We start from the raw sequence: 20,127 nt of genomic DNA, 5'->3' as shown, positions 1-20,127 counted from the left end.
CAAACACTGTTAGGGAATTGTTAAATATGATGGCACTGTACTGTAAATACTAGTGAGTAATTAGAAATTAAAATGTATACATGATAGAAAACATGTTTAAGATTGTATTTTATTATATGTATTAAGTATATCAACTTCTCTGAAAATGATTTTTCATTTACTGCAAATTACATTATTGATATACATTTTTTTTTTATTGTGGTGGTACTTTAACATGTTAATTTTGATTAATTAATTACAAAAGAACTTTTAAATGTCTTAAAATTGGCACTTCAACTTTAAGATCTTTTAGACTTTTGCTGTTATTTTGAAGTGTTTTATGTTGAAATGTATTTAATTGCAATTTCCAGAGTACATTGTTTGTTTATTTATAAGTTAAAAAAAAAAAAAAAGTAGCTTTTATGGGAAAATATTGCTATGTGATTAAAATGTGACTCATCAAAAAAATATTACTCATATGATCTTTAGTTATTTTGAATGTTGTTCAAAGTGAGTGCCACCCCAAATTCATAAATGACAGGCAGACCAATTAAATGCACTTCCACTAGATGGCAGTAAATACAATCTAAGCAATGTTGCCACTTGTTACCACTTTGCAGTGCGCCCTTACGTACAGTGCCAAAAGTATTGGCACCCTTGCAATTCTGTCAGATAATGGTCAATTTATCCCAGAAAATGATTGTAATTACAAATGCTTTGGTATTAAGATCTTCATTTAGTTTTCTTGCAATGAAAAAACACAAAAGAGAATGGAAAAAATATATATATAATTTTACACAAATTAACAGCACCTGTTACTTACCTGTGGTACATAACAGGTGGTGGCAATAACTATATCACACTTGCAGCTAGTTAAAATGGATTAAAGTTGACTCAACCTCTGCCCTGTGTCCTTGTGTGTACCACATTGAGCATGGAGAAAATAAAAAGAACTGCCTGAGAACTTGAGAAGCAAAATTGTGAGGAACCATTGGCAATTTCTCAAGGCTAAAAGTCCATCTCCAAAGACCTAAATGTTCCTGTGTCTACCGTGCGCAGTGTCATTAATAAGTGTAAAGCCCACGGCACTGTGGCTAACCTCCCCAGATGTGGACGGAAAAGAAAAATTGACGAGAGATTTCAACGTAAGATTGTGCGGATGGTGGATAAAGAACCTCAACTAACATCCAAACAAGTTCAAGCTGTCCTGCAGTCCGAGGGTACAACAGTGTCAACCCGTACTATCCGTCCGCGTCTGAATGAAAAGGGACTCTATGGTAGGATACCCAGGAAGACCCCACTTCTGACCCATAGACATAAAAAAAGCCAGGCTGGAGTTTGCCAAAACTTACCCGAGAAAGCCAAAAACGTTTTGGAAGAATGCTCTCTGGTCAGATGAGACAAAAGTAGAGCTTTTTGGAAAAAGGCATAAACATAGAGTTTATGAGAGAAAAAAAACGAGGCCTTCAAAAAAAAAAAAAAAAAAAAGAACAGTCAAACATGGTGGAGGTTCCCTGATGTTTTGGGGTTGCTTTGCTACCTCTGCCACTGGACTGCTTGACCGTGTGCATGGCATTATGAAGTCTGAAGACTACCAACAAATTTTGCAGCATAATGGAGGGCCCAGTGTGAGAAAGCTGGGTCTACCTCAGAGGTCATGGGTCTTCCAGCAGGACAATGACCCAAAACACACTTCAAAAAGCACTAGAAAATGGTTTGAGAGAGCACTGGCGACTTCTAAAGTGGCCAGCAATGAGTCCAGACCTGAATCCCATAGAACAGCTGTGGAGAGATCTGAAAATGGCTGTCTGGAGAAGGCACCTTTCAAATCTCAGAGACCTGGAGCAGATGGCCAAAGAAGAATGGTCTAAAATTCCAGCAGAGCATTATAAGAAACACACTGATGGATACCGAAGCTGTTGTTCGCAGTTATTTTGTCCAAAAGTTGTGCTACCAAGTATTAGGCAGAGGGTGCCAATACTTTTGTCAAGCCCATTTTTGGAGTTTTGTGTAAAATGATAATGATTTCATTTTTTTCATTTTAAGCAAAATAAATGAATATATCAGTACCAAAGCATTTGTAATTGCAATCATTTTCTGGGAGATACTGAGCATTATCTGACAGAATTGCAGGGGTGCCAATACTTTTGGTAAACACTGTATGCATTGTCTTACATGTGTTGCAATTCCTGTGGAGACGTTGCAGGGTTGTTTTCAGGTACTGGTGTTGGAATCCTTTCAGAAAATGAACTGGTCTACAAAAAAAAATGAAAAACATCACTTTTGCCTGATGTTAATGACTTTTCTGCCCAAGTAAAACATTACAACAAACTATATTTGACCTTTTTCCAGACGGTGGCGACCGCCTTTTGCAAGCCGTACCCTCGCAGAACCTGCAGGCCCTCGCAGGTATTGCACATCTGGCTGCACAAAAAGATGAAGGCCCCACACAAAGCACGAGAAGAGTCGTCACCATCACCGGTTGCCGAGAGCTGGCGATTCAGAAGCCTCAGGGTGAACCGAAGCAGCACGTGAGCGGCCGTGGATCTTTGAGCGGAAACGGAAAATCATCTCAGAGTCAATTTGCTGTTTTATTAATGACGTTCTGCTACATCACACAATGTCTACTCATGTAAAATTCATCACACTGACAAGGCGGATGAAAATCACTCCGAGAGGGAGCCTCTTCGCGTTTGAATGAGCAGAAAATTTGAGTTCATTAGTCCACTAGTCAAAAGCTCAAAAATATATAAGCAAGAAAACATACTGAGTAATATATCAAATGAATGGGCTTTATGAGAAAGTTCTAGAGCATTAGTAAAATTGTCAAAATATTTGCCGATGTTTACATTATTAGCAAAAAATATTTTTAGCTTAGCTCCACCCTTTATTTTTCTGCAAACTATAAACATTCTGTACAAAAACACAAAGTGATAAGGAAAACAATTTCATATCAGTATTGATTAGAGGTGGGAATCTTTGGGCATCTAACGATTCGATTGCGATTCAGAGGCTCCGATTCGATTATAAATCGATTATTGATGCACCACAACCCCCCCAACCCCCGCTTTTAATTTTTTTGTACAATAGTCTGAAAATTGTTCAAAAATCCTCTCAGGCTAAACAAACTACTATTTCAGTATCAAGTTAACCATTAAAAACAGTAAATAAAATACTCAAGTCCCCATTCTGTATCGGCAGCTTCAAACTACATTCAATTAATTTAATGTTGTGAATCAACCGTTAAAAGTTGTTAAAATTGCTCCCATTATTCCATAATTTCCCTTCTGTCTACTTTCGACGTGAAAGTTTTAAAACTGTTCCATCATTTAAAGATGGATTCAAGTCAAGATTTTGCCAATTTGGTTGTTTTTTTAGACAAAAAGTCATTAGGTTCGCTACAACAGAGCCTTCTAGAGAAGTCTACTGCTTTAAAATGGCGCCTGTTTACTAGCGCGGGAAAGTCTAGTTCTTGGTATATGATCTAACACGGCCGTCGTCTGTCATTTCACATCTAGTTCTAGATATATGTGATATCTACCATAGCCGTATGTTGCCGTATGTTTGTAGCAACTAGCAACTGGGCGCTGTTTGTAGCGGATGACGGCCGCAGTCAGGTATTATTGTTTGTTTTTTGTTTTTCTCTAGCGGCATGAGTTGAACAGGATATTTACTCTCGGTCCGTTCCTCATTGTGTCCTGAAGACCGTACTGACTGTGTTTTATTTCCGCTTTACAAGGTATAATTCAATTATCGGAATTTGTATGTTTGTGAATCGTTCTCGAATCTTCCACGGCCGAATCGCGGATAATCTAAGAATCGGAAATTTCGCACGCCCCTAGTATTGATATTGTAAAAATTTTATGTCCTGACATAATGAGTAAAAAAACTTTAAAAGTGACACCTCCACTGTAATTAGATTCATTCTTCTAGACTGCAGTCATACGGAGCAATTACTTGACTACTGCTCTCACAGTGTCTATGAAAAATGAGCTTCATTACCTTCGTAAAGACTCAGTTCTCAGAAAAGGTCATTTAGATTGTAATTAATGCATGTCTTTTCAGTGTGGATTTTCACAAAATGTCTAACCCCTGACACGTTTTTCACACATCATATAAATATTTTTTGACAATTTCATAAGTGATTTGGAAAGCTTTCGTAAGGGCTTGTAATTACCTCCTCCAGTCGATGAAAATAATGGAAGGCGGTGCTTTGTAATTGTAATTGTACAGGTAGTCAACAGGTCCCCCGAATTTCCACGTAAATTGGAATGAACCCTTTAAGTACCCCTAAATCTCAAAATAACCATCCAAAAACATGTATTATACGTCATTGTACTGTCCTCGCCAAGACGTTGGAGCTAAGTCCTAGCTAGACAGCAAGCTAAGCTCTGAAATGACGATGTCAGATGTCCGTGTGGTTTGCTGACTTAATTCAGCTGCTCCTGACATCAACACTTGCAGAATGAAACTAAACTAAAAACTAAATTAAATCAGTTCCATCTTCCATTACAGCAATTCAAATTTGCGGTTAAAACGAGCTGCTGATTGAGCAATAACAATCCGCACAAACGATCAGCATGTATCAGCGTCCGCAAATCATCAAAAACAATCACAACTGAAAATGCATAATAAACAATATAAAAGTTGTGATATACAGATGTTGTCACCGTGGATGCTTCACAAGCAACAAATGGGCGCGCAGGCTTGCAACTGGAAACTATCCACTCTCTCTCTCTTACTCGTCTCTCGCCCACTTCTTCGTGGGCGTAAATAAGCTCTTCCTCGTGTGTACATGTGCTCCAAATCGCATCACCGCGTGAGGAAGTACTACCTGCTCTGCGTTTCCAGCGCCAAAATAAAAGCATGCATCACCAAACAAGAGTCAAGATTATTTTAATTTTTTTTAAACGACTGGGGACAAAATCGAGGACGACACTCCGTGGTCGTAAAGTTGAATCATGTAAGTCGCGTACGTCGAAACCCGGAGACTACCTGTATATGTTTATATTTGTGTTCAAGGTAACTCAAGAACGAAAAAAGGGATTTCTATCAAATTGGATATGTTTGTAATATGAAACGGAAGATGCTATTACAATTTGGGATAGTGAGGTCAAAGGTCACAGAGGTCAGAAATATGCGTTCAAGATAACTCAGCACAGAGGTCAGAAATATGTGTTCAAGATAACTCAGGTAGGAACAAATAAAAAGGACTATTATTAAACTTGTTTGTAGCATAAAAAGGAGTCAGAACGTAGGGGGGGTGCTGGGTGTGCCACCACATCCAGGCCCGGGCCTCGGGCGTGGTTGGGTAAGGGGAAGGTCAAACAGAGAACTAGATGATGAGTGGAGTCGTAATATAGTGTTAAAATATCTCTGCCAGGTTGTCCGGAGGGGCCCGCAATTAAAAAAAAAAAAAAAATCCAATTCCAGTCCCATGAAAGTGTGGAGGGGCTCGCGAATAACTGTCCACTAGCACCCAACCCCGTTGGACAGTCCACTCGAGGGGTCCCGTTTATGCTCATCGCACCCGGTCCCAGTTCACATTTGTTCCGTCACTGAGAAGGAGGTGATTAGATTTTGCATTTATGAGGTCAAGGGGAAAGGTCACAGAGGTCAGAAATATGTTCAAAATAACTAAAAAATTAAAGGGATTATCAAATTTGGTAGTTTCACATATTTTTCCAGCTTTTTACAAGTGAACGTTTCATTCATTAAATACTTAAAACAGTGTACATGGTAAACCTGGCAAGCTTGATGTTTTTTGTTGTTTTTTTTAACGCATTTTATGAGTAAACTTGACAAAACTGTATTCACAACTGTTTTGACGACTCACCTCTCATTTTGACCTAAAAGTAGGTTCTCCTCATACAGAAATAGAGCCAACCCTCTATCAGTGTTCACCATTCGAGCCAGGACTTCCGCCACCAAGGGCAGTGTGGCTGCAGGATGCTTTAATTCCGTCTACAAACAATAAACAACTTGAGAATTTCTGGAAAAACTTTGTGAGAATACTGGAGAAGCAGTGCTGTCTTTAGTCACCTGACGTTCACTGAGTGCCTGGATGACGGGCGCCATAAGAGTCTGGATAACGGGCGTCTGGTGGAGACACTGATCGGCGCACTCAGTCCTCTCACACATGGCACACAGCGTCGCCATCACTAGGCCGCTTGGGCACAGCGCTTCTGACAATAAAAGCGATAAATTAATGTTTAAAAGAAGTCTTTTTATGGGACGCTCATTTAAAGCAACACTCAGTTTTGGTCAATTTTAGCGAGGCCGGTGGACAAAAGCGGTAGTGCATTGCCTTAAGGAAGACTGACTTTCCCATGAGGACAGGCGCATGAGCGCATAGTGTCATAAAATCCTCATTTACCAGTCGCCTGCAGATGGATTAACATTTCTGTTTCCAGCAGCTGTGTGAAGGATGAATAGTAATGAGGTAATGAATCATACAATAGCAACCGCGTGGCTTGTTGTGGCTAACCCCTTCCTGACCCAAACTCCTCATTGGGGGCGTCACGACAGCGGGTGAAAGCTGGGCCAATGTTTATTGTCGAGTGTCCTTTTATCCTTTTTTTCCTCCCCAGACAAAATGTTTTGTCTCTTTTGTTGCTCTGCCATCTTTGCAGATTTTACGCGAAAGCGTTAGCATCAACTTCTGCCTTTATTATTAATAGGGAAAGGGAGAAGTGACGCATGCCGTAAAGTAGGGTTGGGAATCTCTCGCATGAAGCCGATTCGATATGTATCTAGATACACAAGTTACGATTCGATTAAAAAAACGATATATTTTTAGGGCCGAGCGATTCGATACAGTTTAAGAACGATACGGTTCGATACAGAGTGAAAACAATACGATAGTAAGCATTTGTTGTCTGTGTTTGTACAGTATTTTAAAAATATAAAAAAGACCACATTTTTAATAGCAAAATTAAACAACAACATTTCATACCAATGTTATGTTTTATTTTTTTATGAGAAAAAAAATAAGGCTTACTATATGACCATCATTTTGTTGGATAGGATTGATGATGAAACTGTGACAGACAACAATAAAGTTCCTGGTGTTTTGACCACAATTAGTAAGTAATTTAAGTGCAAACGTTCAACGTAAACATCTTACAGGCAGAAAATATTAATTATATGCAGCAGCTCTAGAAAAAAAAAAGAATTAAAGCTGCTAGTGTTATCATAAATAAATAATAAATGATGCTTTACCACTGGTATCAATGGGGGAATAAAAACATGGTATTTTAGACAGACAGGTCTATAATCATTACTTTAACCTTATACACAGCAAAGTCATTCACTTATGCCTGTGCTTCCACGTTTTTTTATTCCTCATCACGGTCCATATCTTTTTTGAAGGGCAGATTTTTCTTGAGGAAGATCAACTGATCCACATGTTCATGTTTAAGTAGACTGCGTTTCGTGGAAACAATTTGCCGCCCTTTCCACCATTGTAGTGGGTTATTTTTCAGGGTTAAAAACGCACGATCGCTGTACCGCTTCACACTAGCTCTGTCCCACACGAACAGATCTGGCTGCCTTCTTCACTTCAAAGTCCGACTTTTGTTTTCCTGGGTGCGTTGAAAATCAATCGCCGCACGTCGCTGGCGTGGTGCGCAAACTGTCCATTGTTTTAGCATGTTGCTTCGTTGCCACTATTAGTTTCGTTTTGGGCTGCGAAGAAAACGCTACGGAGCGTGCGTTACAGTGGTTTTGTTAGCTCTCGCATTGTTATGACACGCCAGTGACGATCGGGAAATGACGGCGACTACTAGCGGTTCTGCCGAAATGAATGGGAAGTTGAGGCAACCACGACGGCGGTCACAATCTAAGTGCGCTGTGTGGTGAAAGACACAAATGCAGCATGTGAGGTAAAAGGTAAATTATTATCATATTAAGCAATGCATTAAACTGGGCATTAGAAGCCGATTCTTGTGCTCGCGATAGCCGAATTCTATCTCTACTATCGGTTCATTGAATATTTAATGGCTAATTACTGTCGAATGGTAACTTTACTATCGATACAGCTGTATCCCTCAACTGTAAAACCGGATATCCGGTCGTATCGGTTTATCGTTCTCAAGCTTACCGTAGAGCAGTCAGCATATTTGTAGTTGTATTGTGTGGCAGGGTTCCTGCCACCCTCCTCAAAGTTAATTAGTACCGGTGAAAGTGATACAGACCCCTTCAAGATATAAAAGAGGTGTCATCCAACTAGTTGTCAGTCGACATATCACAGATGTTATGAAAGTATTTTATAAAAGGTTGACAAGTTACCTAGTCTTGCTTTAACTCATTAGGTGCCATTGATGGTGCCAGACGTCCAATTCATTTTGAGTGTGAGTTGGACATACAGTCCCATCAAATCACTGAAACGTGAATATTCGCAGCCAGTCCTCACAGTTTAAATGAATTGGACATCTATCAATGTCAAAAAAAAAAAAAAAAATCTTTAGTGTTATTGGGGGCCCATTTCCATAATTTATTTATTTTAATGTATTAGTTATGTTTTATTTACATTACATTTATTCATTGATATTTGCAATTAAACAGAAAATGATGTAGACATATTTAAAAATAAATAAATAAAAACAAACTTGACTTATAAAGGATTAACATTAAATATTTTAAAATGTATTAGATTTTGAATTTAAAAAAAAATTCAATTCAATTCTTCAAACGCTCTCTTTTTTTTAAAGGGCATAAATACAGGTAGTCCCTGGGTTACGAACGAGTTCCGTTCATACGCTGGCGATGTAACCCGAATTTCCACGCAAGTCGGAAAATTAACTCCTTAAGTACCCCTAAATCTCCAAAATAACTATCCGAAAACATGTATAATACGTCACTGGATTGTCCTCGCCAAGACATTGGAGCTAAATTCAAGCTAGACAGCGAGCATAACAGTAATCTTTCCCCCAGCTGTGCGACTTCATCGTTGGAGCCAGTGTTGTTTTTGGCAGCTTTTTAAATTTTCATCCTAATCTTAGTCTTAGTCAAAACAAAAGGCAAAGGGCAGAACAGTCATGTTAATAAAATAAAGTAAAAAATAAGGTACTGTTTACGGGACTAAAAAAACAAACAAAAAAACACTGGAGACAAAATGGCGGACGACTCCGGCGTCGTAAAGTCGAAATCGTGTCATAACCCGGGGACTACCCGTCCGTACATAAAGGTTAAAAAAAAAAAAAAAAAAAAAAAAAAAAAAAAAAAAAATTTTCTTTGTTTGCATTTAGTTTTGCTTTTACATTTTTTAATTAAAATTTAAAATGTGGGGGAAAGAGGATTTTTTTGGGTCTTCTTTGAAACCAGATGAATTAATTTGGTTATTAAACTCCCGTATTTTTCGGACTATAAGTCGCAGGTTTTTTTTTTTTTTCCCCATAGTTTGGCTGGGGGTGCGACTTATACTCTGGCGTGACTTATGTGTGAAATTATTAACACATTATTATATCATTTCACATGTTATTTTGGTGTTTTGGAGTGACACTGATGCTTCGGTAAACTTGTTACCATGTTCTTAATGCTATAGTTATCTGACTAACTATTAATAACTATGATATGTTAACATATCGGCAACGTTCGGATTTCGTTGTTCATGCATCATGTAACATCACACTGTACACTTATTCAGCATGTTGTTCTCTATTGTATTTTTATCTTAAATTGCCTTTCAAGATAACATATCTGTTCTATGTGTTGGATTTTATCAAGTAAATTTCCCCCAAAAATGCGACTTATACTCCGGTGCGACCAGGGCCGGCCCAGCCTATACGCAGACTATGCAGCTGCTTAGGGCCCCTGACCACTAGGGGGCCCCCAATTTGGCAATTGTTTAATTTATATTCTATTTTGTTTACTGCAGTTTGCTTTATTTGACTTTTGTGAGTTTTCATACTTGATTACAAGCCTAAAAAAATAAAAGTATTTCCTTATTTCTTTCCTCTTTTAGAAAAATGTTTGGCGCTATCTACTGTAAGTACTGACAATCATTTGGGGTGAGAAGTTTGAAGTATGCAGTGCAACAAAATCTGATTAATATACAAAATATGGACGTATGGGTTGGATTGCATATATGGGTTTCACAGTACACTGTGACGAAATGGTGGGCCAAAAATATGGGCCCCTTTGCATTATTTTGCTTAGGGCCCCCAAATGGCCTGGGCCAGCCCTGGGTGCGACTTATATATGTTTTTTCCCTCTTCGTTGGGCACTTTATGGCTGGTGCGACTTATACTCGGGTGCGACTTATAGTCCGAAAAATACTGTAAATGCTTTAGCTTTGGAAAACAATAACAAAGTTATATCAACCTTTCTCAACACAGTTTTTCGGTTCCAGTGTATTTTTCAGCTAAAACATTAAACCCAGCATAATACCATAGTAAAAAAAAAAAACATGATTTACATTTGAGCCAATTAGTCGTTTCATTCCAAGCTCAAATGAATTGGACGTCTATTCCCGTCAATGCCAGCTAAAGAGTTAAAAAAAATAACAGCTGAGTATGTTTTTCGGAGACAATGCGAGTGTGGCAGAGGACAAGGTTACCAGATAAAAGATAGCACATGAAGGAATGTTAGCAAGGACCTCAGTGTTCCCTCACACCCTGATTGCTCATTTATGCAACTACAGGTGTGTTTATGTGCTCGTGTACCCACCTGTGTGCAGGCTATCGCTGCAAAAAGGCTGGGGGTGTTGACACATGATGTCTATGAGAATCACCACCAGGTCCGTCAGACTGATTGGATCTGTAAGCAGGAAATTAGTTCGTCAGAAGCAATTCACTTGTATGATTAATGAACTTGTACTTTGTCAGAAGGGGTGCAGTCAAATGTTACACAATCTAGTTCATCCATTTTTATAGTTTTGATTAACAGGGCGGATGGGGGTGACGCTAACTATGCAGTATTTATACAACAGGATCAAATGTCAAAGATAATTAAAGCGATAAATATTACAACTAAATCAGCCTTTGTAATTATTTTCAGTGTTGTTTTTGGCAGCCCTTTTAATTTTCATTTTAGTCAGTCTTTTGGACGAAAATATTTATTAGCCTTAGTCTTATTTTAGTCATTTCAAAATGTGTCTTCGTCTAGTTTTAGTCGAGGAAATCTCATACAAATTTCGTCTAGTTTTTGTCGACATTTGCACATAATGTTTTCGTCTGTAAAATTCAAAACCAAATAAAGGTTTCCAACAATTTCGAATGAAAATAGACTGGCACATATTGTAGCATCTACAAGGACAACACCAATTTGGTGATGATAATACTCATTCAGCAGGAAAAGCAGTTCATTTCATGAACTGTATGCAAAGAAAAAATGTCTGAGTGTTTAACACTGAGAAGTCTGCGATTTTTTGCTATTCCAAGGCCATGACTACACGTAGCAGGGTACTTGGCAAAAATAATAACTTTTTCTACGGTTTGACCTATCTTCCACACGCAGATTTAAACAAATGTTCTTAAAAACTCCATCCAAAGTGAAGATGTACGAATTCTGCGTTTGTGCACCATCATGTGGACACTGATCACCGAAGATTTAACTGTGGAAACATCGCTGATTGTGACAAACTCTGTCCCAATGTCACACATGAGACCAATGTTTACATTTTGAGCAAATTGGACAGGTGCTTTTTTGCTTCTTGCAGTGCTTCATAGTGAAGAACACATGCGAAGGACAGGGGTATTATGAACAGTTATTTTTTGCGCATAGTTACGAATATACTTAAAAATGAACTAATGTGGTTGGCTGTGAAAGTTTTTTTTTTTTTTTTTTTTGTAACAAACTGGTATAGACGTAATTATTTTTCCCAGACGTATTAGGGCAGGATCCTCGGTTTTAAAATACCCTGGTAGGTGTATGCAGACATGGCCTTAGAGTCTAGCCAGAAGTTGCAAGCAATTAGTATTTCCGAGTAATTGCTCATTTACCTAACGAAACAGCTGAAGTGGGCTATTAGCTAAATGGCATTTCACCAACTGATCTCCTCAAGACTTCCTGACCAGAAAAGCCAAGTAGCTCTGTTTTAGACTGACCAGTGTTTTAAAAGGACGCTTGCCAGTCTAAAGCTAATGCAAACGCGAATGCTACGCTAACGTTAGGAGTTACATTTAAAGGCTAAAGCAGCATTGCATAATTTCTTGCCAAGATAACAAAACAAATCTTACTGCTTCCAAACAAGCTAAATGGAGCGCAGTCTAGCTTTAGACACATCCTAAAGCCTGGTGAGGGGAGTGAGGCAGAGGCGCAGCACATCTCACTTGAGTGAAAAGACTCAAACACTGCTATGATGCATGCTGATGTACTTTACGTACAATATGAAAACGCATTGTGAACACATGACAGAAAAGATGTCACATTTTCGTCCTTTTATCATCTCGTTAGAGAAACACTGGCATTTTTCTCGTTATGTTCTAGTCTCCCAAGCCACGTTTTTATCTAATCATCGTGACGTAATCGTCACGAAAAAAAATGTTCATCCACGAAATATTTTCGTTATCGTCATTTTTGACCAAAACAACACCATTTTCAAAGTATTACTGATGAATACAGTACTGTGTTTTATTACTAACTCATTCGTGCATTATTGCCTAAAATTGGCAAAAGTGTGGAGCAAAAGTTTGTCAGTAACAAAAAAATATTCTATAATAATAATGATTTCAAAATGTTGGAATTCTTGTGCAATCCTTTATTGCAATCCTCATTTTAGTTATATACCATATAGAATAATTTCTGTCTAGTCAGCCTTTCCATTGTCCTGAGCCATGAGGCCCCATGTAGTCTATGTCTTCTGTTCTATGTTCTATGTTGCTTTCTTGTCCCTCCCATCCTTTTGTTTTTCCCCTGAATAAAGAAGTGGGAGCAGCTACCAACCTCCACAAAAGCTACTTCGACTTCCTGTGTCTTCTTTTTAGCCAAGCTAAATGTGCATAAACCTAGCTTAAAATCTAACAAAAATAATAATTAGTCAGTAAAATTCCTGCAAGTGCAAGTAGATGAAAAATGTACTTGCACGGTGTCAAATTTTAAGGTCAAAATGCCCCATTTAGAAGCATTCAGGAGAATTGACACTTGTTTTTTTGTTTTTTTGAAAATTGCATTTACAAAATATATATTTTTATGATCATCACGAAACCTGTTTTTGAAATTAGAAACAAGTAAAAACATGTTGTTCAATAACGGTTTTTGGTGATTACATTTGGGTATAAAGAGGTCAAAGGTCGAAAATGTGTGTTCAAGAACGAATAAAGTGATAATTATCAAACTTGTTTCATGTTTAAAATTATTTATATATATGTTGTACATAAAATTCTGCAAATGGTTTTCTTAGATCTGTCTTTGATATAAAGTGCCTTATCAATAAAATTTATTGTTATTATTATAATTTATCGTTCATCACGCAATCTTTGAGACTATGACAAATCCTGCGTCATGGCTGGTCTTTCCATGGAATCAATAACAAATCATTCATCTCAGGTGAACGCCTCGGCATGTCAATGATAAAGCAGTGAAAGCAGACAACGAATTATCTTTATGAGGCCAATCATCTCACTTTGTTTATTTGTATCGAAACTAGACGCTTGTATATCGTTATGTAATTTAGGTTGAAAACATTCCATTGTCAGATTAAGGGCTGTAAATACTTTAGATGATACTGTGGTCACAAGGCAACTTGCATGATTGTGAACATAATGGCTGTAACTTAAAGGTAGTGAGGTCAAAGGTCACAGATCAGAAAAGGAATTTCACAATAAATAGGCTAGTCCGTTATCAAGTTAACTCAAATTTGCAGGGTCGAAGATATGACAAGAAAATAGTCAGAGATCAGTCACAGAGGTCAGAAATTCAATTTAAATGCTTTTCTTTTTGAATCTGAATCATGAAAAACTAAAACTAATTGTTTCAAGCAACATTAAAAAAAAACTAGCAAATCCACAAGTTCCGTGGTATGAAAAAGTATCTGAACCTTTTGGAATTTCTCACATTTCTGCATAAAATCACCATCAAATGTGATCTTTGTCAAAATCACATAAATGAAAAACCAGTGTCTGCTTTAACTAAAAACACCTAAACATTTATTGGTTTTCACATTTTAATGAGGAAAGAACGCAAACAATGACAGAAGGGGGAATAATAAGTCAGTGAACCATCACATTTAATATTTTGTGATTTCTGTAAGTCTTTAGCAGACACTCTAGGGTTCGTTTTTACCTCTCTGAGTATTCTGCGCTGAACTCTTGGCGTCATCTTTGGTGGATGGCCCCTCCTTTGGAGAGAAGCAACAGTACCAAAGTCCAACCCATTTGCAGACAAGATCTCTTAATGTCGATTGATGAACATCCAGACTTTTAGAGATGGTTTTGTATCCTTTACCTGCTTTATACAAATCAACTATCCTTTTTTATTTTTTATTTATTTATTTATTTATTTTATTTTATTTTTTTTTTTAATCAACAATGCTTGATTGCAGGTCTACATACAAGACAATTCTTCCCAGATGTGTGTTTTATAGTGGGCAGGGCAGCTTTAAACCACTCATCAGTGATTGGGCACACACCTGACTTAAATTGTTTGGTTAAAATTGGTTTCAATTGCTCTTTAAGTCTTCTTAGGCAGAGGGTTCACTTATTTTTCCCCCTGCTGTCATTGTTTGCATGCTATCCTCATTAAAATATGAAAACCTATAAATGTTTGGGTGGATTTAGTTAAAGCAGACAATGTTTTTTTTCATCTTTGTAATTTTGACAAAGATCACATTTGATTGTGAGAAATTCCAAAAGGTTCAGATACTTTTTCCTACCACTGTGATTAAAACGGAATTACTTTTTATTGTATTTAACTTTCAATTTAAAAGAATGTTGTTGCTGTTTTCATAACTTTGTTCACAAAACATTAAAAACTTTACCCCCCAAATTTTTTTTTTTTGCTAAATCTCAAAATACCTCCAAATGAAGTTTAAATTAAAAAATTGCAAAAGAAAACTGATTACTCCAATAAACTCTAAATTCTACTGATGAGACCAGCAAATTTACAGTACATTTAGACAACATGAACATGAAGAATTCACCTTCCCGTGCTTCCACTTTGATGGGAAAGAGTTTCCTGCCATTGGCGTAGAGAAGGACCTTCCCCAAAACGCAGAGCGAATGCACCACCACGGCGTACTGCAACTCTTTCCCGCTATAAACGCTGCCTACGCCATCACCTTTAACAGACATAATAGACATCCTTATTCTTAATGCTTCACACGCGAATCAATAACTTAATGCACTCACTTGAGCTCTGCTGCTCCTCAGAGTGGAAACGAGCAGAACGCTGGGCACATTCCCGGTAAAGGATGCACTCCTGTAATACGGCCTCCAACTGGGAAGACGTTATTCCATGAAATGACTCTAACAGTTTTTATTGCCAGAACTGAAGACATAGTGGGATAACGTTGGTATTTTCCTGACAGTTAATTTAGATGCTGCGCAGGGAGGGATTCAGCAATAATCCTCTTTTAAGTATGACAGCGAGCGGTAGGATTAACGAATCACTTCTTGAATGGCAAAGTCTCTCGGCGGAAACTCCAAAGTATAACGCGATTCGTTCCGTGACGCCTGCCGATTTGCTGGTTGTTCGGATTTCATAACAGTACTATCTGAAATCATGTGCAATGTACCAATGACATTACAGGTATCCCTGGGTTACGACGTACTCGATTTACGAGATTTCGATTTTACGACGCCGGAGTCTTCTCCGCCATTTTGTCTGCATCTTTTTTTTTTTGTCACATAAACAGTACCTTACTTTACCTCACAGGTTCTTATTTTTTAATTTACTTTATTAATATGACATGTTCTGTCCTCACTAAACATGAAGTTGTTTAGCTTTACAGACCGCAAACAAGGCAATCGTGCTTTTTGATGTTTTTTACTTCTTCCCCATTTTAAAATTTGTAAAGCTGTAACACACATATGTACACTTATGTTCAAAACGACACGCATTTTAACAATAAAACACTTGACACAAACCAATTGGTGTTCAAATGTCCATTTAGTCTGATCAATATGTAAATTTAGTCGATTAAATTAGCCTAATTTACCTGACAAAAGTCCGCTAGCTTAAATGCTACGAAAGCCAACGTATTTATAATTCTGAGAGCAAATCTCTCACACATAACTCCACAAACTGCAGCTCTAAATTTTATTACAGCATACACAAACACATATTAGCTAAAACGACTTACAGCCTGATTTTGAACAAAAACCAGAGTGCAGCTATCCTATATCCATGTCCAAGGTTGGGTCGAGTAGCAAAAAATTCTACTCAAGTAAGAGTAGCATTACTTAAAAAAAATAGTATTACTAAGTAGTCATCCAAAAAATGTAAGTATAAAAGTATTTGAAAACAATACTCAAATAATGAGTAACTGCTTACATTTTTGTTTGATTTTTTTTTTTTAAACAATGGCATTTTTTTTCCAAGCACAAAGTTATCTATATGAACTGTTGTAATAAATTCCGGTGAGAGAAAAAATAAATAAATAAATAAATAAATAAATAAATAAAGCATTATTCGTTCAAAGAGCATGAGTGCCCTCTAGTGGAAAAAATAGTTCCTAGTTTGAATAGTGAATACTGTAGTTCCTTCATAGTTACTATCATGAAATTAAAAGATCATATCTCCAGTTTTCCGTGGCCAATCGATGCCAAATAAAAACTAGGAGAGAGGTTAGAATCCGCGCTTTCGAGTCATGTTGAGGGCAGCGCTCTATATCAAATACTTCAATTTTTCCGGTGCTTTAACACTGGAAGTCCCGGGGGGGTTTTTTTGGCTACAAAGAAATACCAGAAAGGCGTCAGATGACCCCAATACCAAACTGACTACTTGGCTTTATCAAATAATAGAATAAAATAAAACTCAAACAATCAATCCAGCAGACAACCCCCCTATACACTCCTGTGCAGTCGCTGCCTAGGTGTGAAGGGAGGTTTCATTCTGGATAGCTGCAATTAGCATATGTGTTGTATCAGGCATGCAACGGAAGGCAAGTGAGACGAGCGGACTTTTTGGCAAAGGAATTGGCTCACTATCATATGGGCGCAAAGTAGGCAGGGGAGGAAAAATTTCTTCGGCAACAACCTCCAACACCTAGCCCCGGGAAAAGGGCGAAGTGTCATATGTCACCACATAAAAAATGTTTCGTTTTTTATAATACCGTCCCTTGTACTGTAGGCAAACTGCAGCTTTTGGAATACATAAAAAGGTTGTCCGCCAGATTGCCTCCATGAGCGGTCCACTGTCCGACAAAGCCAAGGCAGCCCTGCCCTGCAAACACTCAAGATGCTAATTGCAGCAATCCAACCTTGTGGTTTTGCGAGTGTGAATGTGTATGACTAATGAGGACCTCGATGCTCACAAAAGATATGCTAATTAGGGTCAGATGACCCTTCTCTGGATACAACAGGGATTTGTATCAACTGATCCACCCTTGGTAGTTCTAGTGGTTAATTAAAGACACCACATGATTGAACATAGAACGGCAAGCTAGCGTCTGATTAGTATAATGGAGTCATGTGATTATTGCTGCTACGTCTCATTGGGGAAATTGGTAGAGCTACTCTTGGCATCGCTAGCAAAAATATATTAATCTAATATGTAGAATAAAGAGGAAAAATGTAACGACTGGTGTAGCCCAAATTAGCGGAGTAAAAGTAGCGTTTCTTCTTCACAAATCTACTCAAGTAAAAAGTATGGCTTCATAAAACTACTTTTACAAGTGCATTTTTCTCAAAACGTTACTCAAGTAAATTTAACAGAGTAGGTGTAACGCGTTCCTACTACCCACCTCTGTCCATCTCAGACGTCTGAGTCTGCTTCTCAGTCATACAAGGCGACAGTCCGACCAGACCCAACGCTGCCACCAGAGGGTAGTGTATCCTCCATCATTAAACAAAATACTTTTGGACTTTTTGGATAGTTATTTTGAGATTTAAGGGTTAATTCCAAAATTCGTGTTGCGTCACCAGCACAGGTACGGCACTCGTTCGTAACCCAGGGACTACCTGTATGTATATGTCCTTTTTGAATAAAAACTGTAAATAAATTAAAATGAGGAATAAACAAAAAAGAATAGTTAATTGAAAAACAAATATTTACTCTATTTTCCCCTATTTTTAAAAAATAAAAATGAAAAATATAAGACAATATTCGCTACTATCGCATTCACTGCCATGACGATGATAAACGTCCAATCATGTTGCTCTCTTCATCCTACTGCTGTGAATTTAAATTAATCTCACTAGCAGACTACTACTGTCAATGGTTTAAATCTAATTCTCACTTACCAGACTCTTGTATTTCTTCTCAAGGAGCCTGAGAACCACCATTCTGCTATAGGAGCCATGCTAAGAAACAACAAAATTAGCATACAAATGCCAATAAACGCTGACGTTTCGTTGCAAAAACTCACCATCCATTTTGTGAACCAGCTAGCTTGAACGTCCAGCAGCGCTAGCAGGTGAGTGGGCTCCAAGGCTTTCTCAGTTGAGTTGCGACGGGCAGACAGGAGGGAGAAGGTGCTTTCGATGATTTCTTCCATGTATCTTGGGGAAAAAAATTTAAAAACGAGAAAATGTCGTATGCGTCTCAGCCCTGGTAATGTGTAACTCACTTTTCTGGGTGGCGGATCCAGAAGGTAGTCACTTCCTTTTGAAAGTCATTCATCAGACGCATCTGAGGAGGATGTTCATGCATTGATTGAGATATATTAAAGCATTTAATATTATCTGTGTGGTTTGTCATAAGGTCAAAGGTCACAGAGGTCAGAAATATAGCAATGCTTGGTAATTTGATCATGCAAATGTGACATTTGTTTGTTTTAGAAACATTTTGTCACAATGACCCAGTGACATGAGCGCACCTGTTTGAGGAGAGAGCTTATCTCAGGACTGTTGACGTCCAAGCTAGCAGCACCACTTGGAAAGCTCAGGTTTAGGGACAGGAAACTGGATTCCACGCTTTTAGCTGAGCAGGAGACAACAGAACAAATGTCATCTACTCCCAGACCTCTACAAAGCCCAAAACAAGGTGTGCTGTAGTGATCCTGGTAAACTTCACAACCATAGACCATGTGTTTTTGAACAAAAATAGTTGAGTAGCGCTCATCTGATTTAACGTATTGCCTCAAAAGAGCAAAGAAATATACATTTTTTTTTCCAATTTCTTTAACTCATTGGTGGTGTTTGACAGTGATAGACATCCAATCCATTTGACTTGACCAACCGAGGCTTGTGTAGATTTCCCGGGTGACGTTCAACGGGGACAAGGAGAAGCTCTTGGCGAAAAACTGAAGAACGTGGTCCTGAAAAATTCAAAATGAATCCTCAATCAAGAGCATGTAATTTTAAACTCTCACTCAAAGTGTGTACGCCTGTGAGTGCTTTGTGATGATGGAAGGGCTAAGCGGCTCCAACTGCTCGGTAGGGAAAGAAACTAGAGTGCCAGAAGTCTCCCAACACAAGCAATTACCAAAAAAAAAAATTTGAACCTCCACAATTTGCTAGTCGTTTTTAACAAAGCAAGTGTGGCTAGGATGATTTTGAAAGTCTACGGTTCGACTCCGAAAATTGGTAAATGCTTCCTGTGCGTGTTAATATGACAAGATAACTGTTTCGCTATTTTGCTGTCAATCAAAAAGGAATTCAGCCTTAAAAAGATCATACAATCATCATGCAGAGAAGCCAGCTTCCTGGCTAGCTGAGCCCCGCCCACTGCCCATAGATCCCGAGAGATGCACACCTTCCAATCAGCAGGATAAACCCAACCTTTAGCCAATGACTCAGACAATGAGCAAGCTGCATCGTAACCAGTGATACAAAGCTAATTCTCAACAAAAACTGCGCGTGTAGCGCATATTTAGTAAATGACATGTATAGGGCTGCAGCTATCAGTTATTTAGGTAATCGATTAATTTGTTCAGATAATTGAGTAATCAGATTACGAACATTTTATGTGAGCGGAATAAATTTTAGGACATGTAAAACAAGTGTTTATGCCTGCAATAACATTAATTTTGGCTTGCTAAGATTGCACTTTCAAAAGTGCATTACATGCGAATACAAAATATTTTTTGATCATTTCTTCAAACGATGC

General features: G+C 38.0%; 1 protein-coding gene across 5 annotated transcripts in view; it reads right to left on the bottom strand.

Annotated features, from left to right (window-relative positions):
• tbc1d32 (TBC1 domain family, member 32) overlaps nucleotides 1-20,127 on the bottom strand; it is a 105,574-nt gene that overhangs the window by 75,536 nt on the left and 9,911 nt on the right. For 4 of the 5 annotated variants that reach the window (XM_057822883.1, XM_057822882.1, XM_057822885.1 and 1 more), the window contains 12 exons: nucleotides 19,258-19,336; nucleotides 18,896-18,999; nucleotides 18,647-18,708; nucleotides 18,446-18,578; nucleotides 18,321-18,380; nucleotides 15,267-15,354; nucleotides 15,059-15,196; nucleotides 10,648-10,737; nucleotides 6,022-6,164; nucleotides 5,816-5,943; nucleotides 2,322-2,526; nucleotides 2,155-2,234 (listed from right to left, as the gene is read on the bottom strand). In XM_057822883.1, coding sequence (XP_057678866.1) covers nucleotides 2,155-2,234; nucleotides 2,322-2,526; nucleotides 5,816-5,943; nucleotides 6,022-6,164; nucleotides 10,648-10,737; nucleotides 15,059-15,196; nucleotides 15,267-15,354; nucleotides 18,321-18,380; nucleotides 18,446-18,578; nucleotides 18,647-18,708; nucleotides 18,896-18,999; nucleotides 19,258-19,336 — 1,310 coding nt within the window. The remainder of the gene's footprint in view (nucleotides 1-2,154; nucleotides 2,235-2,321; nucleotides 2,527-5,815; nucleotides 5,944-6,021; nucleotides 6,165-10,647; nucleotides 10,738-15,058; nucleotides 15,197-15,266; nucleotides 15,355-18,320; nucleotides 18,381-18,445; nucleotides 18,579-18,646; nucleotides 18,709-18,895; nucleotides 19,000-19,257; nucleotides 19,337-20,127) is intronic. The other variant, XM_057822886.1, reaches the window with a different exon arrangement.

This window comes from Corythoichthys intestinalis, chromosome 19 (genome assembly GCF_030265065.1).
Source record: "Corythoichthys intestinalis isolate RoL2023-P3 chromosome 19, ASM3026506v1, whole genome shotgun sequence".
In the NCBI taxonomy this organism is placed as follows: domain Eukaryota; kingdom Metazoa; phylum Chordata; class Actinopteri; order Syngnathiformes; family Syngnathidae; genus Corythoichthys; species Corythoichthys intestinalis.
This window is presented reverse-complemented; position numbering and strand designations above follow the sequence as displayed.